The sequence below is a fragment of the Ambystoma mexicanum genome, chromosome 12 (assembly GCF_040938575.1).
Source record: "Ambystoma mexicanum isolate Mex_15411 chromosome 12, UKY_AmexF1_1, whole genome shotgun sequence".
NCBI lineage: Eukaryota > Metazoa > Chordata > Amphibia > Caudata > Ambystomatidae > Ambystoma > Ambystoma mexicanum.
The window spans coordinates 118,448,059-118,475,507 of NC_090936.1; the positions used below are offsets into that span (position 1 = coordinate 118,448,059).

The following is a 27,449-nucleotide window of genomic DNA, read 5'->3' on the forward strand; positions in this document are numbered from 1 at the left end:
TCAAGGATTGGGAGATGCCGATCCGACTGATGTAATTGCATGCTTGCAACAAGTTCCAGTAGAACGTGGCAAAGAATGTGCGGCATTAGGTAGGCGAGGTTGGGTTCTTTTGCATGCTTATAGGAAAATACATCAAATGAATGTGGACATGAAAAATTAGGTTTTGCGATTAGAGAGAGAGCTAGCTGCAGAACGGCAGACTGCGTTAATGCAGCAGATTCAAATTAAACTGTTTAAAGATAAGGCCAACACATATCAGGCGGTGGCCGAGAGGGCAGCAGTACGAGTAGCCTGGCATAAGTATAGGAAAAGACGTGGAGGGGTTAATAAAAGAAAGGTGGCAACTGTAATCGCTACCGCTGGCGTAGACTGGGATCCGGACAAGTGGGATGGTGATATTTTTGATTCGACCAGTATAGAAAGTAGTTCCGCAGATGTGTCTGACCCCAAACCAAAGGCAAAACATAAAACAGTGGCGGCGAAGCCCGTTAGAAGACGGCAAGCTGGACCACACCCGCAGAATCCTGCTGGCGGAATGGTGGATTTAACCAGGCTGGAGGATTACATACAACAGGAGGTTGGGGAAATGATTACCCGTTTGAGGCAAAAATCAGGGGAAGCTTTATTGACATGGATGGTGAGATTACTAGATGGGGGTGCTGCAGGGTTGTTGGTAGACTCTACTGATTCACCGTGTTTTTTACCCCTGTCAATTGACACCAATGTACTGGAGATCTTAAGAGCAGGACCGCCCCCTGACGCAAATGGTCAAGGTACGCAGGTGTCTTTGTAGCACCTGGTAGCCCAAGCATGTAACCGTAAATACCCTATTACCACAGATTGGCCCAGTGAAGAAACAAAGTGGTATACGTTGAGAGAAGCAATTCAAAACGTCAGAGAGCATGCTATGAAAGAGGCGATTCACATAGATGCGCCAGATCACATGGGAGCCGTGCCGCTCTCAGTTTCAACTCGAAACATGGTGATTAGAACTGCGCCGCCCGCATACAAAAGTGTCATTATGACTTTTCTCGTAGGTATGTGTCATGATCTCTGCTTCCAAAAGGTCAGGGTTTTCCCAACTCCCTTGGAAGCAGATTCATAACCCAGGTTCCGAGTGCCAACCAGTCCCAATTGGGACCTTTTGGACCCAGTCCAGGCGCCAGTGGCACCAGGCTCATAAATATGCCCAGTCCCAGCGCTGGAATCGCCGGGCTCATAATGCTTGGGTGGACTTAACTGCAGCAGACCATGCTGCTTACTTGCCTGCCAGTTGAGCCTCTGATCCTCTTCTGTTTGGAACTACTTTTCCTGTTGGGTGGGGCAGGAGCCACTCCCTAGGTTCAGAACACTGGAACTCTTCTGGAAAGCAGGAACTCTTTTCTTACCTAGGCGTGGCTGTGGAAGGAGACACCTAAGCACTACAGGAGGCTATTTAAACCACACCCGATGGATGAATCTTGCTTTGTGTTATTCTGCATCCTCTGCAGCAGAACGCTCATCGTGTCTTCTGCATCTGATCCTGGGCCTAAGGAAAAAGGCTTACCATCCTGAATCCAGTCTTCAGCAACACCTATAAAGACAAGAAAGAACAGGTTAGCATTACGGTCTTCAGTGACAGCTCTTCACTTACCTGGGCCATCGGCTGTCACCAACGCCTCGCGCTGCATTCTGAAAGACAAAGGCTTACCTACTCGTGCGCTCCGGAGGTCTTCACACTGCATTCCGGCATCTGAAAGACAAAAGCTTACCAACTCTTTGCACGCTCCGGAGGCCTTCGGCGCTGCATCCCGCATCTGAAAGACAAAACAAGGTGCGTTTAAAGACATTGGGGAACTTTAATACTCACGTGCCATTACTCCTTTCCACATCTAACCCAGTGGGTATTCCGGCACCCTGCAGCCGCTCCGAACTTGTACCTGCAAAATAAAAAGACAGTTAGAGCGCATCGTGAAGCAGGCAACAAGCGCTTACTTACGTGCTTCCAGGCGCTTCTATTCATCACACGGGCTCCATCTTCAACTCACTTCAGCCCGTCATCCGCCATCGCCGGAACCCTGCAAAACAAGAAACATCATTACTCAAGACTTTGAAGACATTAGAATTACTCGAAACTTACCGTTCGTGCAGTAAACGACGGACAGCAGTCCTCTGAAGTCAAGAGGCCTGCTCCCCTTATCCAGTGAAGAAACTGGTTACAGCACCCTGCCCTGAGGCAGACGGAGAGCACGGCGTTCACTTACCTAAGGTGAGAGCGTTAACCTTCGGGGTTCTACAGGAGAAGAGAAAGGGAAGAAGAGAGAGACATTCAATAACCCAGTTCATTAATCCCATATTTTCTATCTGCAGACATCTTACCCTTCGAGTCAAACATACAGTGCACAGAGGTCCAGCCCAAAGAGCCAGCCGTGTGTTACACATCACCTTTGAAGATACGGTATACGCCCAGTCAAGACCGGCGCCTCTACGTGAATCAGGTGAGCGTTGCAGTATGACGGGCAAGGCTACTGATGAGGTAGCAGATGCCATTCAGCAACTTGCAGATTTCGGAGAGTGGGATAAGAGCGATAACAAGCCACGAGAGAGAGAGGGGCATAGTGAGAGAAGAACTGAAGGCAGGCGGCAAGATAGCAGAGACTCCCGAGTGTCCCGAAAAGACATGTTTTTGGCTTTGTCAAAAGATGGCGTGCCACACGAAGAAATTGATGGCATTGAAACCAGAGTAATGTATGAATTATACAAAAAACGAGGACTTGCAGCCAAAGAGCCAAAGAGCGCTATAAACAGGTTAAGAAACAAGTAGTCACCACGCCACAGAGGGAAACCTCACCTTCTGCTCCCCCTGCGGAAGAACAAGATGAAGGGTCTATGGGGACACCTTCCCCGTACCAGCCGACATACGCTGATTTGAGAAAGGCGGTGAGTGCGATGTTAGAGGCGGAGTCGAGTCACACTCATTCAAAGTTTGACTAGGGCTTCGGCCAAGCTCTGGCAGCGTCTGCCCGCATAAAAGTGGATAGGCGGCCTCATGTTGATGTTAAGATTTTTTGGGGGCCAGGAAATACACAAGGGGTGCGAGCATTGATAGACACCGGGGCGGAGGCCTCTTTGATTCATGGTAATCCGACACGATTTAAAGGCAAACAGTTTACGATTACAGGTTTAGGGGGAAAGGAGACCCCTGCAATGCAAACGTGAGTGGAAATGAAAATAGGCAATTTAAAGAGGCAGAAATACCAAGTGTTGATTGTCCCGATTGCTGAATATATAATTGGCTTTGACATTTTGGAAGGGCTAATCTTGGGACTTGGCGGTAAAACGTATCAGTTTGGGGTGAGTGCATTAATTTGTACTCCCATTACTGTAGGCAAATTGAAGATGCCCCAGTGCAAGTGCCAGTAACAACCAAGCGGGTAGCAATGAAACAATACCGCATTCCTGGGGGGCACAAGGAAATCTCAGACACCATTAAAGAGTACATGGAGGTGGGTGTATTACGCCCTATTACCACCTCGTGGAACAATCCGCTCTGGCCTATTAAAAAGGGAGATGGGTCGTGGAGGATGACGGTGGATTACAGGGAGTTGAATAAACATACTCCTCCTTTAGTGCCCGCAGTCCGAGATGCCATTACCTTGATTGAGAATGTCCAAAAGTTTGAGGGGACTTGGTAGGCAGTGATTGATTTAGCTAATGCATTTTTCTCTGTGCCAATTGCTGATGAGTGTCGAGAACAGTTTGCATTTACATGGGGTGGACGTCAGTACACTTTCACGAGACTACCCATGGGGTACATGCACAGTCTGACTATCTGTCACCAGCTGGTGGCAGAGCACTTAGACAAGATACCGTGTAAACCTGACATACAAATTTCTCATTACATTGATGACATTTTGATTCAGGGCAAGGATGAGCACAGCGTGCAAAGTCAGTTAGATGTCCTTATGGAAGGACCGAAAAAGGAAGGGAGGGAGATTAATGCGAGTAAAATTCAAGGTCCAGCTGAAACAGTGATATTTCTAGGGATTCAGTGGCATCATGGGCATCGAAAAATGGTGCCAAAAGCTCGACAGAAAATACTTGAATTCACCACTCCAGCGAGCAAAAAGCAAGCTCAGCAGTTTATAGGACTGTTTGGCTTTTGGAGACAGCACATTCCGCATTTAGGGCAGATATTGGCCCCCCTCTACAAGGTGACACGAAAGAAATGAGTTTCAGTGGGGGGAAGAGCAGCAGAAAGCCTTTGAGATGGCAAAGACACGGTGCAGCAGGTGCTTGATTTATGGCCCCTGAAGGAAGGCGAAGTGGAATTAAATGTGTCTGTGCAAGACAATTATGCTAACTGGAGTGTGTGGCAGAAACAAGACAGGAAACGTGTGCCATTAGGGTTTTGGAGTCGTAAGTTGCCCGATGCTGGTAACTCATATACTCCGTTTGAGAAGCAATTGCTGGCATGTTATTGGGCTCTTGTTGATACCGAGCAGATGACGGTGGGTCATGAGGTATTTATGAGACCTGAAATACCAATCATGCAGTGGGTACTGAGCTCTCCTAAAACGCATCGTATAGGACATGCTCAAGAAGCCAGCATAATTAAGTGGAAATGGTATATTCAAAACAGAGCCAAATCAGGAAAGGGTGGAGTGGCAAAACTACATGAACAAGTAGCCAACATACCGCCCTCAGATTACATACCACCAGAGGTGCCTGAAAAACGTGAGTCTCCCGTGAAATGGGGAGTGCCTTACAGCGATTTGACCGTGGAGCAAACAGAGCATGCTTGGTTCACGGATGGTTCCGCGCGATACGTGGGAACTGAGCGGTACTGGAAAGCAGTGTCGTACAATCCCAAAACAAAAAAGATGTTGACAACGACAGGGAAAGGGAAGAGCAGTCAGTTTGCAGAACTTTACGCAGTTTACCGAGCGTTGAAACAAGAGACCCCTGGTCAATGTTATGTGTACACAGATTCATGGTCAGTGGCGAATGGATTGGCAGTGTGGTTGCCAACTTGGCAAAAGAATGGATGGAGGATTCATCCAAAAGAGTTGTGGGGAAAGGAACTGTGGCAAGATATTGCAGAAATGCTATTACAAAGTGAAGTCACTGTATATCATGTGGACGCGCATTGTGCCACAGATTCATTAGAACGTTGGTTTAATTCTGTTGCAGATGAACACACCAAGATTTCCTCAGTGGATGCAGAGGCTCGGGAAGACGATATGGAGGGTTTGGCCAAATGGGCCCATCAGAAATGTGGGCACCTTGGAGAAAGGGCTACTGTCAGGTGGGCACAAGCTCGAGGCATCAGTCTTCCTTTAGAAGTAGTGAAAACCATTATTTTGCAATGTCCCGTGTGCCAACACCTATTGCATAGACCTATCGCTCAAATTGTTTGAGGCACATTGAGAAGAGGAAAATTACCGGGTCAAATTTGGCAGATTGATTATATCGGTCCTATGGCAATCAGCAGAGGTTGTCAGTATGCATGCACTATTGTGGATACCTACTCGGGATATTTGATGGTTTTGCCATGCAAACGTGCAACCCAATTGAACACCATCAGGTTGTTAGATCAGATCATATTACATTATGGAGTGCCTTTGCAGATTCAAAGTCACAATGGGACACATTTCAAAGGCAAATTAATCCAAGAATTTTGTCAGGAAAAGAGCATTGAGTGGATCTACCACATGCCGTACCATTCAGCTGCGGCAGGGCTAATTGAACGAATGAATGGGTTACTGAAAGAACAGTTGCGTAAATCTGGAGACGGCAGTTTGGCAGGCTGGCGTGATCGTGTGTTTGATGCGGTGCAAGTGTTAAACAACAGGCCTGTGTATGAATATGAAACTCCTTTGATGAGACTAATGACTCCTACTTTGCAGGTTCAACCCAATTCAGTCAGAGAAACACTATTATACTGGGAAATTACTCCAGGTTCTTTAGCTTTCTATCGAGCAACTCCAGAGTCAGCAGGGGTAGACTTGCATTCTAATGAAGAAATCAGATTAAATCCAAGAGGAATAGTTGTAATTGAAACAGGGATTGGAGTCCAGATTCCCCCAGAGCATATGGGATGGATTGCCCCTAGATCTGGCCTAGCATTGAAGGGAGTTCAAGTGTTGGGAGGGGTAATTGATGCTGATTACCAAGGCGAGATTAAAGTCATCCTAATGAACAGTGGGGATCAATTGTTATCAATACACAAGGGTGATCGAGAGGCCCAATTGATAGTCATTCCCATTAAATTGTCCATGATTAAGAAAGGGGAGCCTCCTACAGTGTTAACTACCCGTGGGGATCGCGGTTTTGGCTCTTCAGACAGTATGGTACCGGGTGCAAAGGTGTGGGTGGAAAAGCCAAGTGGACCACCAGTGCCCGCAGATGTCATTGCATCAGGCAAAGATCAAGTTGTTTTAGTTATGGAGCCTGGTAGAAAGAAATGCCAATATGTACCCGCAGACAAATGTTACCTGAGAGAATGATGTGCAACACTGATATCTCTTTTCTGGGTTTGCTTTGTAGATCCTGGGTCTGGTTTGTGTAACTGTGGCACTAAATGGACTCCATTTCGGCGAGTTAAACAATCTGCTGTTACAACCGAAAAATGTCACATCTGTGCCTGTGATCAAGGGGATACTGATAGTGATGAATAATGTTATCCCCAAGCATCCCTATGCCAGTGCCGAAAAGCCCGCCAGACAGAAGACATGGATTCGTGAAATGCGACAAACTCATCAGGAGCCAGTGAAAACAACCTTGATGCCAGTCGTGCCCGACGCGATCGTAGGAAGACGGAAACACTCTCCTATGATTACCAAAGAAGAGAATATGTTGATTTATCTGGCACAGCAAGTACTGAACATATCACACTTTTGTCTTACTGATGTGCCCAATGCTGAAGCTTTATTGACTATGTGTTTAGTAGCGGTGCCGACGCCTGTTCCGGTTTTAAAGCATATCTTCGGCGTCACACATAATGATTCTTTAGTTCAAGACTCAGACATTAGACAATCTTTTTCAGTTTACGAATACTGTCGGTTCTGCCAAGAGACTGACAGAAAATGGAGAAATTTGACACAGGTTAGTACTTACAATATAACTCAAGGTGATGTGTGTTACATTATGACGTGCAAAGCACAAGAAATTGGCAAATGCCGACAAATAGAGTTGACCAATCAGTACAATAACACTATGTTCGAGAGGCGACTATGTTCGCGAATGTTACACAAATGCACCAGTGTAAATAATACTGTGTCCTGCAATCATACAGTGATAACTGCTAGTCATTTGAATCATGTGAAACTTCCAACAGGATGGCTCTTTTCATGTGGTAACATTACATATACTTATATTCCAGCTAACATTTCTGGAGGTCCATGTGCCTTAACTCGATTAGGACTAATGATGTTTCCTTTACACTCAGCGATAACTCGAGGTAAAAGGTCAACTTTCGAATCTGTAGGGCTATCTCCTGACTGTGATTCACATGTACATTTGTTATCAGAAGCTGAGGTTCTAGCATTAACCCTTTCATTAGTGGGTGTTTGGGGTTTAGCTGCTGGAAGTTACAAATCTTTGATGAAATTAGCGTGTTTAGTAGTTAAAAGTCTTAATCATACTTCGCAGGCTTTAGAAGAATTACTCCTTGATAGTCAAGTTATTAGAAAAGCAACTTTGCAGAACAGAGCTGCTGTTGATTACCTATTGCTAAAACATAATTTAGGGTGTAACGCCTTTGAAGGTATGTGTTGTTTCAATTTAAGTGACCACTCACAATCTATTGAAAGTCATATTCGAGGTTTGAGGGATCTCATTTCTCAAGTGTCTCAAGATCGTAATAGAAATTGGTGGGATTGGTTATTTTCATGGATACCTGATATTGGGGTACACTACGTTACATTTTTGCTTGTATTTTTATTATATTGTCTATTATAATTGCTTGTTGTTGTTGCATTCAATGTATTCCCAATTTAGTCTTAACATTTCGTAGGTTTCAGAGACCGGTTCCTGTGCCACCAGGATATGGAAGATACATATCCAAAGGGTGGAATTGTTATGCTTGATTTATGCTTGATCCAAAATGGCGCGGGTGCGCAATGCATTCTGGGAGCGCTCGGAGCCATGTTGGATATTTACTTCATACCGCAGTGAAACGCTGCACACATTTTGCTGAGTGTTAGATTCACAGTGGTGAGACAAACATGCTTTTCCAAACCTGGTATGCGGTCAAGGCCATTTCTGCTGGGAAAGCTAATGTTGTTATGGCTTGCTACTGTTCTCTGTGGAGCGTGTTATTAGAGAAGGGAGGCACTGCGCTTCTTGGGGGGAGCTCTCGATTGACCCAGCTGGCAACCGACGGCTGTTCCTCAACTGCGCAAGTGCAGTTTCCAGAATGTTTGAGAATTAACTCCCCTTTGTGGAGTGTGTATATATGCGGAAACCCGGAGGTGGTCAGGTGAGACTTCAGCCAGAGAAGGACGCTTAATTCTGGCCCTCCTGTGAGCTGTGGTACTCTCGGCCTGGCTGTTCCCGGGGTCGTCCAGCCGCTTCTGGACGAGATGAGGAATCCTGTTACGCTCACGGTGATCTATTTCTTTTTGCCTTCTTTGCTTCTTCTGTGATTTATGTCCTTATTATTTTGATGAGTTATTTCTATGTACTTGTAATCTTTGAATAAATAGCCATAAAGAGCTGATTATCTTCTAAAGAGTGCGTTGCTATGAGTTATTGTGTCTGTCTGTTTATGGTTTGAAGTATTTGCTCTATAATTGCATTGGTGATTTATGGTTGTTCCGTGCACTTTTTGGGGAAGAGCAATACAGGTGGGTGGGGCTTGCTAAGTGCCCGATCTCCCCAATTTTTTACAACCCTGCCTTCTCCCCTGGCATGCATCCAGAAGCCTTTAGAAACTGGAGGCGAGGTGGTCTTCAAATACTGACCCAGCTGTTCGAAGGGGATCAACCACGTTTGTTTGAGGAATGTAAAATGGCAATCCAACTCTGAGTCACACAGATTCTCATATGCTCAGCTACGGCACTGGATCACACGCACCCAGAGACAAGACAAAATGTTACACAAGCTCTGAGTCTGATTGAATTAACTGCCCTTGAGGGTCTGGGGACTGGAGGGGTCTCCAAACTGTATAAACTCCTCAGGGATGACATGCTAACTTGTTGCCCATCTTACATGAGCTGCTGGGAAAGAGACGTAGGCCACCCGCTGGAGGATCAATCGTGGCTAGATATTTGGGCTAGAAATCACTCCTCCTCCAGATGCGTAACCAACAACGAATGTGCCTTAAAACTTCTATTCCGCTAGTAGTATTCCCCAGTACAGATGCACCACTTTCAGTAATCAATTTCTCCCACTTGCTGGTGAAATTGCGGGGCACAAGGTACATATTTCCACATGTGGTGGGATTGCCCACTTATACACTCCTTCTCGAAAGAATTGTTGCTATTATAGAATCCATCACTGGCATAAAACTTCCGATGTCCCCCGAAACTGTCCTCTTGGGAGCCCCAAGGGAAGAGATATATCCTAAATCTGGGGAGAGGGCGAAACTACTAACACAACTATTGCTGGCTGCGCACATTACGATTGCCCACCGCTGGAAATCTGCAGAGGGCCAGATCTTTCCCTGTGGTGGAGTAAAGTATGGGACGTACTGGTGGCGGAAAAAGTTATGGCTGCAAGGGAGGGAAAACTTCACCAATTTCTAAACATATGGGCTACCTTATTAGACTACGATCACTTACCCAGCGTTAACATTTAAACCCAGCTTGGCTAAACTCTACCTGCGGTCCGAGGAGATCAAGTAATGTTTGACTTTTCTGGGAAGGTGATATATGCAGGGTTTGGGGGGGTCTTTCTCTTTTGTTGTCCATCAAGATATGTGCAAACAGGACTACTTATGTTGAATAATTTAACTTGTATTCACTTGATTCACTGTAATTTATTCCATGTATCCAACCGATTCATAAAAATATAGTAAAAAAAAGGAGAAATTACAATGATTCCATCCAAGAAATAAAGTAATTACATAAGATATTTTGACCTTTTGACCCAAACTCCCTTTAGAAAACCGGCAACAGCTAATAGTATGTGTTCTCTTGATGTTGACTTACTTTTTTAATTTAGTTACTGTGTTTTAGTTCAGTAGAACATTTCACACATATAGAACAGTTATTTACCTAATACATGAAAAATATTGGTGGCCATCTGTTTTTTAAAACATTGTGTAAGACATTCAGTTATGCTTTATTATGTAAAATATGATGAAATCACATTGTGTATGTGTTGTAATGGAATTTTGTTGTGAATTGGGTAAATCATTGTTTTATATGTGTGAAATGTTCTATTGAACTAAAACACACTAACTAAATAAACTTTTTTTTAAAAGATGTTGACTTTCAAAAATGGAGAGCCCCCATTGTGGTTCTAACCCTTCTGTATTTAACCCTAATCCTAACCCTTGTTGTGTATTGGGTAAATCATTGTTTTATATGTGTGAAATGTTCTATTGAACTAAAACACACTAACTAAATAAACTTTTTTTAAAAAAAGATGCTGACTTTCAAAAATGGAGAGCCCCCATTGTGGTTCTAACCCTTCTGTATTTAAGAAATGGAACTAATCATATATGTCTGTAATTGCTAAGAAAGGGGAATAAAATGAAAAAGTGGCATTCATCATTGCTATTCTCTTGGCACATAGGGCAGTACTTTGGGGAATTCTTCTTCCAAGAGGTGGTGAAATTCATGAAAGTAAGAATTTGTGATTGGATTTTCATAAACAGGTTCTTAACAAAAAATGGTTCAATCAAATCTAGATATTGGTGGTAAACCAATTCGGGTTTGAACATGAGGTATTTATTAACAAAGGGTTTACATATAGATTTCCCAAGGTAACCCACCAATGCCCAGTCTCGAAAAGAATCTTTCACTTTATTATATGAAGACCGATCGATGGAAGGATGGTGATCCCATAGGTAACCTAAACTTATTTTTTTCAATGTTTTCCTCACACTAATTGCTTGTAGCGCATCAAGATAGCAGCCTTCCAATCAACTGCAAACAACAATACAGTGGTTGTACCACAATCATAGCGTTAGCGATACTCGTTTAGTTTCCACTATATTTTCGATCCCCAGTTGTCCTTATTTTAACCGTGAAGTAATATCGGAATTCCTAATAGAATTCCTAATGGAGCTAATTTTTCTTAAAAAAGGTGTTCTCACTCAATTCTTTTGTGGCCCCATAATTTTGCCTCATACAAAGAGCTGACTTTGTTTTGGACCTATGCACTTCAACGGTTGGGGCCAAACCTCTTCCCCCAAAGGTTTAGCAAAACTAAGGGTTACTCCTGCTTGTCTTTTCATTGTAAAACCACTTTTATGAAGCTGAGATTGCCAAGCTACTTTACTATTAAAACTATCCCAAAATGGTATGCACACTCAATCCTCTTGACTTTTAAGACAATATATATTACAGGAAGTTTCTTCGAGTGGCAGATGTGAGAAACCTGAAGGTGTCTCCCTGACTAGTCCCTGGGGGTCTGTCCTCAAGGTGGTCAGGACAGGGGCATCGCTATTGCATCCAGTTCCCTGGGGTGGACCAGTGAGGGAGGATCACCTGGATGGGGTCCTCAGAGAGTGGAAGTGGGATACCGATGGGTGAAATGCAGTATCCCCCTTCTTATAACACCTTTTCCCCATCATATCCTGTAGGATACTCACTCTACCCCCCCCCCCCCACTTTTCCGACACAAACACTTTTGCACACTATGAAAGACGATGGACAAACACAAGAGCCGTTTACCTGACATGTCCCACCACAAGGGTCAGGCAAAGTCAGACAATTGACCAGAATCACACACACACCTGGACGGCCCTTTCCCTTCCCCACAGGGATAAAAGGTGGAGCACGAGAGCACAATATGAGCAAGACATAATGCATGACGAGAGAGCTAACTCAGCACAGCAGTTCAAGAGGAGGAGAAAGACAGCGTGAACCAAGAGGGTGACAAGGAGAGAAGCGACCTTGCCCTTTGCGAGACAGGCTATTGAAACCTCCACGGAAAGAATCGTAAGACCGCAAACAATACCCAGCGTGTGTTGCAGCAGATGTCAACGGTACACAGGGCCCTCCTCCGCTGATAACCAAGCCGGGGAGAGACGCTTGCCACTGTGGTACCGGCCTTGACTCCAGAGACAAGAAAAGCCAAGTGGTTCATCACAGCCGGTGAGTTGAGGGGAGAGCTGTGTTGAACAAAAGTAGCAAACGGCTTGAAGAAATACAAAGAACTTTTAATGTGAGAGAGAATCCCAGCTACGGAGGAGTCAGGCACCATGTGGGTGCTCACTCAGGGAAACTCTGGGTGATTACTCTATTGTTGAAACTAATGTTACTAGAAGGCCTTGGGAAAAGGCGAGAAAGGGGTCAAAGTGGTCATACATGGGTCTGATACAATCCTCTGTACAGTCGAAAGTCTTTGACCGGCAGACAATTTTGAAGTTAAGGGAAGTAAATTCTGCATTGTAAGAACTGTTCAAGGAATTGTGTGTTTGACAATGTTGGCAAGAGTGAACCCGAGAGAGAGATGTCCACAGTGAACTGTTTAAAAAGACATTAAGATTCATGAATGCCTCAGAGGAGATTGTGTTGAAAGCCGTAGTGAACCCGACGGAGGGAGGTTAATATTCGAGAAGGGTCTGAGCCCGGAAGAGGGAGATCCAAGGGTGAAAACGCATCACCCAACGTGCAAGCAGAAAGGAACTTTTGTTTATTATTTTTGGAACACACCATGTCCACGGAGGCAAGAGACTTTTTGTAGAAAAGAGACTTAACCATCGAAGGTCCTGATACCCGAGCGCAGAACTGTAGTCTCGTGCTGGGAAAGGTTGAGCGTATGCTGTGCTCCGGACTCCCGCCTGTTCCCGTGCTCCAAACGTGGGGAATGGAGATCCAAACTACCACATCCTGACTTATTATTTGTGAACTCTTCTTTCTTTCCTGTGAATCCTAACCCACACACTGTTTGTATTTAGCATAACGATTGGCAATAGGTTTTTCTTAGTATAGACCCTTTTATTTGACAAGACGCCACTAGGACTGCCTTATTATTTGATGGTTGTAGCTTGCTCACATCTTAGATTTAGGTTTAGATTAGGCGTTTTTCCAACCCGCATATATAGTTTAATAAACACCCTTGATTTGTGATCACTTGTGTCCGTCTTGACTGTTGCAACCTGGGTTCCTTACACAGACCATGACTTTGGTTTTTGAAATATGACTAATGAACTAAGTTAACAAATTCTTTGAACACTTTTTTAAGACCAATAGGAGTCACTGACAAAACAGTGTTGTCCATGAACAAACATATTCTCAATTCCACATCAGCTGCTAAAGTTAAAAGGGATGTAGCAATGTCATTAATAAATAGGGAAGACAATGGGGGACAGAAAACACCATTGTCAGACACCCTTATTTACCGGAAAAAGTTGCGTCCTTTTGCTTCGAGGCTCAATCTAACCACTGATGTTATCCATCTATGTAAAGAGGTTGGATAGCGTTCAAAAGTAAGGGATGAATGCTTAAGTAAAGTAGACCATAAAAAGGTCATGGTTAACATTATCAAGTGTAGCTTTGCGGTCTAGAAATGAATGAATGAATGAATGAATGATTTATTTGTATAGGGCCTATACACACATGTGTTTCAAAGAGCTTCATGGCAAGGGAAGGGAGCAAGGGAAAATACAATGACATTCTTACAAGGCCTTGAGACATTAAGAATGTGAAATTAACTATTGTACTAGGCCTGGCAACATTTCAGATAGTGCAAGAGCTTTGACAATGATAAGTAGGGGAGGAATGAGATGAGAACAGACAAGCGACTTTCGTACTAGGCCTGATGACATTTCTGGTAATGCTGGAGGGGGAGGAACAAACAAGCTACTATCGTACTGGGTCTGACGACATTTCTGATAGAGTAAGTGCATAGAATATAGTGAGGGGAGAGAGGGAGAAGATAGGAAGAGGAAGAGAAGACTGAGATTCAGTGAGTGTGGTGAAAGAGAAGAAGAGGCAAGCCGGCGAAATACAGTGTTTTAGAGCCGAAAAGCAAGTGGAGAGAGCACATCAAGTTGAAGAGGTAAATACTGAACATAAAATGTTGCAAGAGAACAGCACGTGCAAGCCAGGATTCAAGTCATAGATGGGCACAGCCTGATTCAAGGCCACCATGATTAGTGATGCTAAAGGAAGTCCAGCATGAGAACAACGAGATACAAGATGGGTGAACCAACATGAGTCACATGAGTCCAAAAAGTCAAATCAAAGCATCAGCAACAAGGCGTTGATGGTGTCACCATAATGTGTCAGTACAAACTCCCACAAAGGGCAGGGAGGGATTGATTGATGTAGGGGGGGATAGCAGGAGGGGGCTGCCATGGGGGGAAGGGACAGCAAGATGAAGGATTCAAGCATACAGGCATTACATTCAAACAACAGGGGGGGCAGCGAAATACAAGAGGCAGGCATACAGGCATCACATGAATACAACGGGGGGCAGTGAAATATAAGAGGCAGGCATACAGGCATCACATGCATACAACAGGGGGCAGCGAAATACAAGAGGCAGGCATACAGGCATCACATGCATACAACATGGGGCGACAGCTAAATACAAGAGACAGGCATCACATGCATACAACGGGGGGCAGCGAAATAAAAAGGGCAGGCATACAGGCATCACATGCATACAACCTGGGAGCAGCGAAAAACAAGAGGCAGGCATACAGGCATCACATGCATCCAACGCGGGGCAGCGAAATGCAAGAGGCAGGCATACAGGCATAACATGCATACAACACGGGGCGACAGCTAAATACAAGAGACAGGCATCACATGCATACAACGGGGGCATCGTAATAAAAGGGGCAGGCACACAGGCATCACATGCATACAACAGGGGGGGCACGAAATAAAAGAGGCAGGCATACAGGCATCAAATGCATACAACAGGGGGGGCAGCAAAATACAAGAGGCAGGCATACATCCATCACATGCATACAACAGGGGGGGACAGCGAAATACAAGAGGTAGGCATCACATACATACAACGCGGGGGGTGAAATACAAGAGACAGGCATCACATGCATACAACAGGGGGCAGTGAAATACAAGAACCAGGCATATAGGCATCACATGCATACAACAGGGGGGCAGTGAAATACAAGAGGCAGGCATACAGGCATCACATGCATACAACAGGGGGGCAATGAAATACAAGAGGCAGGCATACAGGGATCACATGCATACAACAGGGGGGGCAGTGAAATACAAGAGGCAGGCATACAGGCATCACATGCATACAACGGGGGCAGTGAAATACAAGAGACAGAGGCATACAGGCATCACATGCCTACGACAAGGGGGGCAGTGACATACAAGAGTGAGTCATACAGGCATCACATGCCTACAAAAGGGGGGCAGTGAAATACAAGAGACAGGCATCACATGCATACAACAGGGGGGCAGTGAAATACAAGAGGCAGGCATCACATGCATACAACAGGGGGGCAGTGAAATACAAGAGGCAGGCATACAGGCATCACATGCATACAACAGGGGGGCAGTGAAATACAAGAGGCAGGCATACAGGCATCACATGCATACAAGGGGGGGGGCAGTGAAATACAAGAGGCAGGTAGCGTTATGGTAGCGGACAGGGGCCTTAGGAAGTGGGCGTTTGGTGAGGGGGCCAGCTAAAGCCTAACAGTCCCTGATTGGGTAGATGAAGGCAGTGCTGGCCTATGGCTGAGCAATAAGGTAGGGCTCAGAACCTAATTCAAGGCGGTGGCCATCTTTATGTTTGCGGCCTTTGTTGGAAAAACAGAATACACAAAGTACCTCAAGGCCACCAGATGATAAGGGCACAAATCAGGAATAACAAATATACTAGCATGCCTTCTGGACTGTGCACAACTGTATGATCAGAGATCAACGGAACGCCTGATGAACTGTTCCAAATTCTTTGCGGAAAGTTGGCTGCACATGAGACAAAGTATTCCTCTTAGTTGCTCCATAGTTAAGTCTTACTTCCAGGAAATACCATAAACATTGCCCAAACTGCCAATCGATGAAATACTGTGGTAGTTGGCAGTAGGGCACTATCATTACGGTCTCTTTTTTGAACAAAGGCAAGTGTGAATCTTTTAAACGAAGAGGAAAGGGTACCTGCAACCCATTATAAAAGGGTAGAGGTGCCTGTGCGTGGTGTAAACTCATACAGAAAAAAATGAAATGTTTTACATGGCAGTTGTGCTTCTCGCATTGCATTGCTGCTGGTAATTTATCTGATGTACAGTGGAGCCACTTTGCTGAAAATGTTGCGGGGGGGGGGGGGGGGTATGACATCTAAATTAAAGGGGCCCCTGCCAAATTAATGGGACAAAATGGCGTGCCACGAAAGTTGGGGGGACAAACACCCTTGCCCCCCCTAAAATTACACCCATGCTGATGTACAGATTTTTCAAATACAAAGAAGACTTTCAGGTTTAGTCATGAAAAATAGAAAACATTGTAGCACAATAATTCTGTTCTTAAGCCTGGATAAACAAGAGTTGGCAGTACTTCGCTTTGGGAAAATCCCCTTTTAAGTCCTTGAGTACAGATTCTGGGACTAAACCCACGCTTCTTCGCAAACATGTAAGCGTTCCTGTTTTCTTGTCAAGTGCCGACATATCTAATTGCATTTTTTTTCGTGGTTGAAAACGTTAATGAATCCAAGAACGTGAAATTAACACATATTGACAAAACAAAAACATTTTAAACAATTGTGATCATAGTTTGCATGGATTTGAAGTATTAGTGTGTGCTGCGCCATTTGTCTTAACACGATTTTCCCATGAGATATTATTCCTCAAACTGCCAAAATTGAGAGGTGTAGATAATGGCTTTGAGTGAAAGTCGGCGTTTTTCGAGTCTTTGAATGACGCTAAATAAAGCAAATTCCAAACAGATTATCTTTTAAATGGTTGTGTTTCCTCTCTTCATTTTGCCTTTAGGTTTTCAAAAGGGGAGTGTTTCGATGAGATACTGTATGGCGATAACGCGGCCAGCATTTGATGTTGGAATACTGGTGGAGGAGAGTGTCTGAGCAACAGTGCAAGTATGGCTTTCAATCACCCGCACATCATGTCATCTAGAAGGCATCATCATAGTAGAGTGATCATTGAAGTGGATGAGTACAGCTCAAACCCTACACAGGCGTTCACATTCTACAACATTAACCAAGGACGCTTTCAACCTCCACACGTGCAAATGTAAGTACATGGCTTTTTGATTCTCTTATCACTCTATTTGATTTCTATATGATGTGATTATCTTGTTGTTGAAGCATGCGTGAAAGGGGGCTTATTTAAATAACTCATAAAGCTTGTTTTACCCCATTTAACCTACTTATGCGTGTTGACAATTGTGTCCTGTCGACGTGAATAAACTTTGTCAAATTTCACAAATACTTCTGTATGAGCCTATTTATTTGAGGTAGTAGTATATGGGTTATGTTCGTTTCTTTGCAGTTTCTGGTTATTCTAGAGTCTCGACTGTCTTCTCTAGCAATTATTGAGATACAAGCTAAATACAATTTACTTTGTGTGTATTGTAATGGGTTATGTATAGCGTGCTTAATACCCAGAGGTTTCTAAGCTTGGACACGGGGATCGAACCTGCGGTGCTCCAGTCGTGTTGCTTTGAAGGGGGGCGCGTTGCCCCTGAGCTATCCTCCCTTGACATATTGCTTGTATATCTCATTTTAAAAAATGCAAAAAAAGACTTTACCTCTAGACTAAAGTTTTAATGTTCTTTTTGGACAGAAGGTTATTAAAATGTAATAGTTAACATGGTTATGTGCCCGTGCTTTTCGTGTGTAAAACGATACCTTAGATGCAATTGAGTAATTAAATTAAAAGGCATTTTTGGATTGGATATTTGGTTGTGAAATCACCATCATTGTCATCTTGAAGAAAACTTGTATTCTTTACAAATAATGTTTGTCAGTGACTTAAATGTTTATTGCAGTTTTGCCTGGGAATGTGTGAAATCTATAAAACAGTGTTGCTATATTTAAGTGGGGAATCAGTGTTGCACATTTACAGAAGACAAAACAAACTCCTTCTTTGGAAGAGTCACCACGGATGTGTCTTGTGTGGGAAGGGGCAAGGAGAAGGGTGGGAATGACCATAGGGATTAGCATGGCTATGGCCAGTAAATGGGTGGGTAAAAACCAAACACCCACAAGCTGTGTGCCCCTCCTCACATATCACCTCTCTCCTACCTGTATCCCAATGCATCAGATTCGGTTTATAGGTGGCGCCACATAATAGCCCACATTAACGAGCGTTGGCCAAAGCTCCTTTTGGGTCTAAAGTGTTCTGCAGCTTCAAACCGGCTACTGGCAATTTCCTCTGCCAAGAGGTTTTCAGGAGGATTGGGCGTTCCAACTTAATGGAAGGACCAGTCCTCTTTGATGTTGAGCCCAGATAAGGGGCCCTTCGTTCAAGCAAATAAATAATCATCATTTACATCTAAATCGCAAGTTTAATTAGGATACCCCTATGAATCGTTATACCTTCAAAGGAAACTTAGAGTGTATGAATAGCTCAATTAACTTCTTTGCTATATTCAAACAGGTATTACCCAAATTGTTCGAACACAATTGTTCGAATGACCTAATTGACCAACAAGGGTCCGAATTGACCTTTGCACAATTGACCATATATATATATATATATTACACAGCCACAGTAGTGGCTGTGTAGTAATGGTTAAGCTTCTGTTTCCATCGGAAGAGCACTTTTTGGGCGGCTTATAACTTTGCTGCCCGTGAACGAATCCTCACCAAACATTGCAAAAAAAGTATGTGGGCCACTTTGAATTTTTTGCAAACTTTGGTGATGTTTGGTCCAGGGGGGGAAAAGTTATAGGGCAGGTCCCAAAACATCTTTTTTTCCCATAGAGTGAATGGGGGAAAAACTTTGCGCACGCCTACAGGCCAAAATCGCTGGACGGATTTTCACCAAATTTGCGGCAGGAGGAGGACCTTGGTCCCGAAAGCGTGCTTTTGTAAATTTGGTTCCAATCCGTCCAGTAGTTTTCTTTAAAACGACCAAAAAGTATGTCTAAAAAAATTAGTGATATCTATATCCGCTCCCCGGTCACACTTCCCTGTTCTCTCCGCGGACAAGATACCGATTGGCTAAGGGGCTGGTGTCATGACCGCAGACACGCAACGTGTCCCCCGATTAGCTGGAGTGAGGCGTGATGTCCGTCAGATTGTTTGGATGCGTCCGACATCTTGGATCCGCCGACAGCGTGGTGGTGACCAGAGGCGAAATGCTGTTCCGGAAAATGTTTTGGTGTGTCAGAGTGCTTGGAGAGGTTCAGAGAGTAAGAGATGGGTGAAATACTGTATTTGTTTAGGCGGCAGGTGCTAATGATGTATTCGCCATGCCAGCCCTGTCCGGGATGTTTGTAATTACTGAAAATGAGGGCTGTCATAAGGATAGTACTTCCGTCCGTGCTCTGCGCAGGCAACGTGAAAGTGTTCTAACGACACGCGTTGTGTTAGCAAATATTAAAAATGAGTACATGCCGTAGTTAAAATTTTTGTTTCTATGGGTGTGCTCCTGACTTATACAGCGCCATGGGTGTGATATGCTGCAGTGGGTGTAGCTAGGGCCTAGAGTCTTGGGTGCATGGCCCTAGGCCGTAGGCCATACTCCCAAGACTCTAAGCCCTGGCCACAACCACCGCAGCATATCACAGCAATAGATACACCCGTAGTACCGCATATCGATCAGGTGGTTGTGGGGAGGGCCTAGAGTCTTGGGTGCATGGCCAGAGGCCATGAACCCAAGAAAAATGTATACGTACAGCAGTTATAAGCCACAATGGTTGTGATATGCTGTGCTGGTTGTGGGTAGTACGTAGAGTCTTGGCCCAAGGCCATGCACCCAAGAGCGAAATTATAAACACTGTAGTTATAAGGCACCATGAGTTTCATATAGTGCGGTGGTTGTGGGCAGGATGTAGAGTTTTGGGGGGTGCATGGCTGCAGGCCCTAGGTCATACACCCAAGACTCTAGGCCCTGCCCACAACCACTGTAGCATATCACATTCATACATCACACCCACACAATCGAATATCTATCTGGTAGGTGTGGGCAGAGCCTAGAGTCGTGGGTGCAAATCGAGTATGTGCTGCAGTTAAAATGTTTCATTCTATGGGTGTGCTAATGATTTATAAGCCACCATGGGTGTGATATGCTGCGGTGGTTGTGGCCAGGACCTATAGTCTTGGGTGCATGGATATAGGCCATACTCCCAAGACTCTAGGCCCTGGCCACAACCACCGTAGCATATCACAGCAATAGATACACCCGTAGTATAGCTTATCAATTAGGTGGTTGTGGGGAGGGCCTACAGTCTTGGGTGCATGGCCGAAGGCCGTGCACCCAAGAACAAAGTTATAAGCTTTGGAGTTATAAGCCACCATGGGTTTATATATTGTACACCCATACATTCAAATATCTACGGCCATACACCCAAGACTCTAGGCCCTGGCCACAACCACCGCAGCATATCACAGCTATAGATACACCCGTAGTATCGAACATCGATCAAGTGGTTGTGGGGAGGGCCTTCAGTCTTTGGTGCATGGCCAAAGGCCAAAGGCCATGCACCCAAGTCCAAATGTATACGTAGTCAACTTACAAGCCACAATGGATGTGATATGCTGTGGTGGTTGTGGCCAGGACCTAGAGTCTTGGGTGCATGGCCAAAGGCCATGCACCCAAGAACAAAATTATAAGCACTGAAGTTATAAGCGAACATGGGTTTCATATTCTGCACGCCTATAGATTCTATTATCTATGGCTATACACCCAAGACTCTAGTCCCTGGCTACTTCCACCGAAGCATATCACGGCTATAGATACACCCGTAGTATCGAACATCGATCAGGTAGTTGTGGGGAGGGCCAAGAGTCTTGGCTGCATGGCTGAAGGCTCTAAAGTAATGCCACTATCATTACATTCAAACCATCCACGTTTCTTTTTAATATATGCAGTGTAGTGACCTGCATTGGTTGTGGCTCCTGCGTGGTAGATTATACCTATTGTTGTGAAGGTTTTCTTACCAAGTGACACTTGACCGTGTGTGAATCCAGTCAGCTTGCAGTTGTTTTTGGTACCATCTGCATTGTAACGTAGAAGCATTACTATTACGTAGTTACTATGTGTTTGTATCAGTAAGGTGGAGCGATTATCTGAATTGCAGATAGTACATAATCTGCCATGGTTTGCATTTTGTAGAAGTTGCTGAAATGGAATGGATTCACAATAAGGTATGGATACATACACAAATCGCTCATTTGGGATGTGTTCCTGTGTCACATTGTTACAGAGAGTGCATGTATGTTTCCACATGTATGAAATCTGGAAGATATCATTTATAGGTATGTTTTTGTTTTCAAGTACTTGTAGTAAGTATATTAGAAATTTGTGTGGATCTTCTTGTGAGTTTATAGTGAATCTCACCATTCAAGCACAGTAGTCCAATTCTTGTCTTATTCCGTGAACACTATACGTGTTGTCAGGATTGTTTGTTGCGTTTCTATGAAGGACTAACATTTGCAAACACAATTGGTCTGTACTGTGTTAAGTAAATGTTGTTAACAAATGGTGGCAATTGAAATAGAATATTCATTGCTACATTTGCGTAGCAACTTACACCAGTTTCATTTGAAAATTTCAATGGTCCAGATAATTCTATCTTCGAGTGATTTTTTTCGGAGTTTCTGTTCCTTCTTTAAAGAAGTACCTGATTTACTTTCCCTAATAGGTTCTTCTTTGCTTGTGGTAATTGATGAAGTATTATCTTATTTTGTTTTCTTTGAAGGATTTGCAGTCAGATTCTGTTGCATTTCTGTTTGAATTAGTTTTCTTTTACAACGTTTTTCTTTTTCTGGAACAGGATATGATTTCAGATGGGGGTGTACAGTGATCGCAGTCTATTGTATTCTAAAATGCTAGGAATATCAGCGTTCACTTTACTTGCATCAAAGTTGATTAGAAATAGACTGTCAAGTGTACGTAAGCGTGATAGTGCTACGTAGCTCATGCTTTCTTTAAAGACTGTCAGGGTAATTCATAGAATTTCGCAGAAAAGTGTCGCAAGCGGCTGGCGCAGAGTGTCCGCGTGCGATTGACTGCGCCAGGCACGTGCGCTAAAACCGATTTCCACGCACAGCGTATTCATGGATTTTAGGCTCCCAAACCAGCCGTGGCGCAGAGTATCGCAGCGACCCTGCAGCAGCGCCAGTAACGCCCCCAAGAACGCCCTCGCGCAAGGAAAAGCCATCAAAATCGCAAAATCATCGCAAAGGGCTGCGCTAACCCTGGACCAGTTTACAGGGCTGCCAAACAAGGAACGCAAAGCGGGTAACGTGCATATCAGGGGTACGCGTGAAGTTATACACGCGATTAGCCAGGGTACGTGTATTACAGGGGTACGCGGGAAGTTTAACACGCGATTGGCCAGGGTACGTGTATTACAGGGGTATGCGGGAAGTTTAACATGCGATTAGCCAGGGTACGTGTATTACAGGGGTACGCGGGAAGTTTAACACGCGATTAGCCAGGGTACGTGTATTACAGGGGTACGCGGGAAGTTTAACACGCGATTGGCCAGGGTACGTGTATTGCAGGGGTATGCGGGAAGTTTAACATGCGATTAGCCAGGGTACGTGTATTACAGGGGTACGCGGGAAGTTTAACACGCGATTAGCCAGGGTACGTGTATTACAGGGGTACGCGGGAAGTTTAACACGCGATTGGCCAGGGTACGTGTATTACAGGGGTATGCGGGAAGTTTAACATGCGATTAGCCAGGGTACGTGTATTACAGGGGTACGCGGGAAGTTGAACACGAGATTGCCCAGGGTACGTGTATTACAGGGGTAGGCGGGAAGTTTCACACGCGATTAGCCAGGGCACGTGTATCACAGGGGTACGCGGGAATTATCACATGCGATTTGGCTGTGTACGTGTATTACAGGGGTACACGGGAAGTTTTACACGCGATTCGGCTGGGTACGTGTATTACAGGGATGCGATTTGGCCAGGTACGTGTATTACAGGGGTGCGCAGGAATTATCACACGCGATTTGGCTGGGTACGTGTATTACAGGGGTGCGTGGGAATCATCACACGCGATTTGGCTGGGTACGTGTATTACAGGGGTGCGTGGGAAGTCACACGCGATTAGGCTGGGTGGGTCCTCACAGGTGTTCCCTGTACACCCTCCACGGCCCCTGCAGGCAGCCTACAAAACAGGGGACTACCCTGCACACCTGCTCATGTCCCCCTGCACCCCCACCCCCCAGCAGTGCAGGGGCAGCCTCCACCAGGCCCCCACCCATGCCTCCCACCACCCCCAACCCCCAGCAGTGCAGGGGCAGCCTCCACCAGGCCCCCACCCATGTCTCCCACCACCCCCACCCCCCCCGCCACCAGGGGCACCCTCCACCAGGCCCCCACCCATGCCTCCCCCCACCCCCCAGCAGTGCAGGGGCAGCCTCCACCAGGCCCCCACCCATGTCTCCCACCACCCCCACCCTCCCGCCACCAGGGGCAGCCTCCACCAGGCCCCCACCCATGTCTCCCACCACCCCCACCCCCCCCGCCACCAGGGGCAGCCTCCACCAGGCCCGCACCCATGCCTCCCACCACCCCCAACCCCCAGCAGTGCAGGGGCAGCCTCCACCAGGCCCCCACCCATGCCTCCCACCACCCCCACCCCCCAGCAGTGCAGGGGCAGCCTCCACCAGGCCCCCACCCATGCCTCCCACCACCCCCACCCCCCAGCAGTGCAGGGGCAGCCTCCACCAGGTCCCCACCCATATCTCCCACCACCCCCACCCCTCCCCCCGCCACCAGGGGCAGCCTCCACCAGGCCCCCACCCATGCCTCCCACCACCCCCAACCCCCAGCAGTGCAGGGGCAGCCTCCACCAGGCCCCCACCCATGCCTCCCACCACCCCCACCCCCCAGCAGTGCAGGGGCAGCCTCCACCAGGCCCCCACCCATGTCTCCCACCACCCCCACCCCCCCCGCCACCAGGGGCAGCCTCCACCAGGCCCCCACCCATGCCTCCCACCACCCCCAACCCCCAGCAGTGCAGGGGCAGCCTCCACCAGGCCCCCACCCATGCCTCCCACCACCCCCAACCCCCAGCAGTGCAGGGGCAGCCTCCACCAGGCCCCCACCCATGCCTCCCACCACCCCCACCCCCCAGCAGTGCAGGGGCAGCCTCCACCAGGCCCCCACCCATGTCTCCCACCACCCCCACCCTCCCGCCACCAGGGGCAGCCTCCACCAGGCCCCCACCCATGTCTCCCACCACCCCCACCCCCCCCCGCCACCAGGGGCAGCCTCCACCAGGCCCCCACCCATGCCTCCCACCACCCCCAACCCCCCCCGCCACCAGGGGCAGCCTCCACCAGGCCCCCACCCATGCCTCCCACCACCCCCAACCCCCAGCAGTGCAGGGGCAGCCTCCACCAGGCCCCCACCCATGTCTCCCACCACCCCCACCCTCCCGCCACCAGGGGCAGCCTCCACCAGGCCCCCACCCATGTCTCCCACCACCCCCACCCCCCCCGCCACCAGGGGCAGCCTCCACCAGGCCCCCACCCATGCCTCCCACCACCCAGCAGTGCAGGGGCAGCCTCCACCAGGCCCCCACCCATGTCTCCCACCACCCCCACCCTCCCGCCACCAGGGGCAGCCTCCACCAGGCCCCCACCCATGCCTCCCACCACCCCCAACCCCCAGCAGTGCAGGGGCAGCCTCCACCAGGCCCCCACCCATGTCTCCCACCACCCCCACCCCCCCGCCACCAGGGGCACCCTCCACCAGGCCCCCACCCATGTCTCCCACCACCCCCACCCCCCCGCCACCAGGGGCAGCCTCCACCAGGCCCCCACCCATGTCTCCCACCACCCCCACCAGTGCAGGGGCACCCTCCACCAGGCCCCCACCCATGTCTCCCAACACCCCCACCCACCAGCACTGTGGGGCACGTGGCCAGCAGGCAGTCAGGCAGCAGCAGGTGGGAGCGTGCTCAGGGCTCTGGGGGGCAGTAATTTGGCCTCCTGGCCAGGAGCGTGGTCTCTCGTGTGTGAACGCGTGGACAGCCTGATAGGGAGTGAAATCCCACACGTCAGCAAAGGCCCTTAGCGCGTAAACCCGTCAACAGCATATGCGCGCCTATAGTCACCTGCACGTGCAGGAAATTGTTGCGTGACACGTCCCAGTGTCAAAGCGTGTGATTGGTGAAAATGGATCTACACGCAGAAGTGACAAAGCGTGTGATTGGTGAAAATGGATCTACACGCAGAAGTGACAAAGCGTGTGATTGGTGAAAATGGATCTACACGCAGAAGTGACAAAGCATGTGATTGGTGAAAATGGATCTACACGCAGGAGTGACAAAGCGTGTGATTGGTGAACGTACACGCCGCGTAAGTGACGCTGTACGTGTGGGCCAGTATATAAGGTACATGTAGAACACCATTTCCTTGTACGTGCTTTTCGTGGAGAGCGAGTGGGTGAATTCTGTACTTCTTGTCGTTTCACACGCGATTTACTTCACGGCGTTTCCAGTTCGTATTCCCTGTTACCTCTGACAGCTTTTTCTCTTTTTTCTCTTTTACTGGTTAACCTGGGCCTGTTCCCTCAAACAGTGTCCCCTTCTACTGTTGTCCTGTCTTCTCAGACAGCGTACACATCTTCTTTTGGCGGGGGTTTAGCCAGCCAAACACGCTCATTTTTCACGCTCTTTTACCTGGCAGACGGTGAGTCACGCACGTATCCAACTTCTGTGCTTGCCCCGTGTGTAGCCTACCCCTTCAGAGGTCATTCTAGGCTGCGTGTGACACGCATACGTTCATTCTTGTGTTACTGGGTGCCACAGCGTAGTGCAGGTTTTTCTTTCTGCACACGTGGTCTAGGAGGGGTTGCGTGCACGTCATCTCCCTTTTTTGGGCCTCCTGTGCGTTGCGTGACCCGTCATCTTTCCCCAGGGGTTACAATCAGCCGTGCTAGAGCACTAGGGTACAATTACCATCTGGTACCCAACCCCTTTGACCCCCAATTGCCCAGGACAATTGTCTACAGCCACTCCCATACGCACATTAATATCAGTGCCATGGCTGGGAGGCGAGGATTCCGTAAGGGTGGCAAAGGTGGAAGAGCCACAAGTGGTGGCCGTGGTGGATCCGGTAGGGGACGTGGTCGTAACTTGCAGGGTGAGCCTGTCCCCCCATGTGTGGAGGACCAGTCAAGGGCACCCATCACCCCCCCCCTCCCCCCTCCCCCCCTCCCGTTGAGGCTGAAGTGGCTGACACCATCCATGCTCAGCCCTTGTTGGACCAGCCCATTGTGGCACCAGACCTGGCTGACTCCATGGCTGACTTCCAGGTCAGCAGGGCTACGACACGTGCGCTGGTGCACGTTGATGCCATCATGCCACGTGGATCTGGGGCAGCAAGGTCATCTGCTGCACCAAGGAGGCAGGGCGGAGAGGCTGCAGGGGCAGCTGCGGCTCTATCCACCCCAGCCCTCACACACCCAGCCAGGACAGTGTCGGTCCTAGTCCATGCTGCTGACATTCACCCTGACACCATCACACTAGAGCCAATGCCTGCACCAACTCCCATGCTGAGTGTGCAATCCCACACTCCTGATACAGAGTCCACCAGGGCTCCTGCCCCTAGTGTCCAGAGCGGCGCAGGACACTCAGGATCACCACCACCTTCCAAGCGGAAGAGGAAGAGTGCTTGTCCGGCACAGGCTGATGCCCCAGACACGGCTACACAGTCCGGCCCGTCCAGGAAGCCCAGCTTCACGGATGACGAACTGAATGCACTTGTCGAGTATGTGTCCGGACATGACAACGAGATGGTCATTGTTGCAGGATCCAAGACCACACCTGCACAACGCCAGGCACACTGGCAGACCGTTGCGGACATCGTAAGTGCCCTTGGAATCGTGAGGCGCACAGCCAATGATTGCTATAAGCGCTGGAATGACCTAAAGCGCAGGGCAAAAAGTAAGCTGGCCTCAAGTCATGCCGCAACTCTAGTGACTGGAGGTGGGTCTCCAGTAGTAGACATGGAACTCACTCCACATGAGTCAGTCGCTGGGACCTACGTCACGGAGGAACAGATCCAAGGCGTGGGAGATCTGGCTGATTACGAGGCATTGTCCGGTGAGTGCACATGCATGTGTGTGTCATCCATGTGCATGGTGTGTGTGTGAGGGCTTCTGTTCGGGTGCCAGGTGAGAGTGTGTGCGCCTGAGTCGTATGGGTCAGCCA

At 47.5% G+C, this 27,449-nt stretch overlaps 1 protein-coding gene across 3 annotated transcripts in view; it reads left to right on the forward strand.

Annotated features, from left to right (window-relative positions):
• Positions 1 to 27,449, forward strand: part of MPPED1 (metallophosphoesterase domain containing 1) — an 885,706-nt gene that overhangs the window by 234,148 nt on the left and 624,109 nt on the right. For all 3 annotated transcript variants that reach the window (XM_069628132.1, XM_069628130.1, XM_069628131.1), the window contains exon 2: positions 17,075 to 17,332. In XM_069628132.1, coding sequence (XP_069484233.1) covers positions 17,181 to 17,332 — 152 coding nt within the window. In that variant the 5' untranslated portion in view covers positions 17,075 to 17,180. The remainder of the gene's footprint in view (positions 1 to 17,074; positions 17,333 to 27,449) is intronic.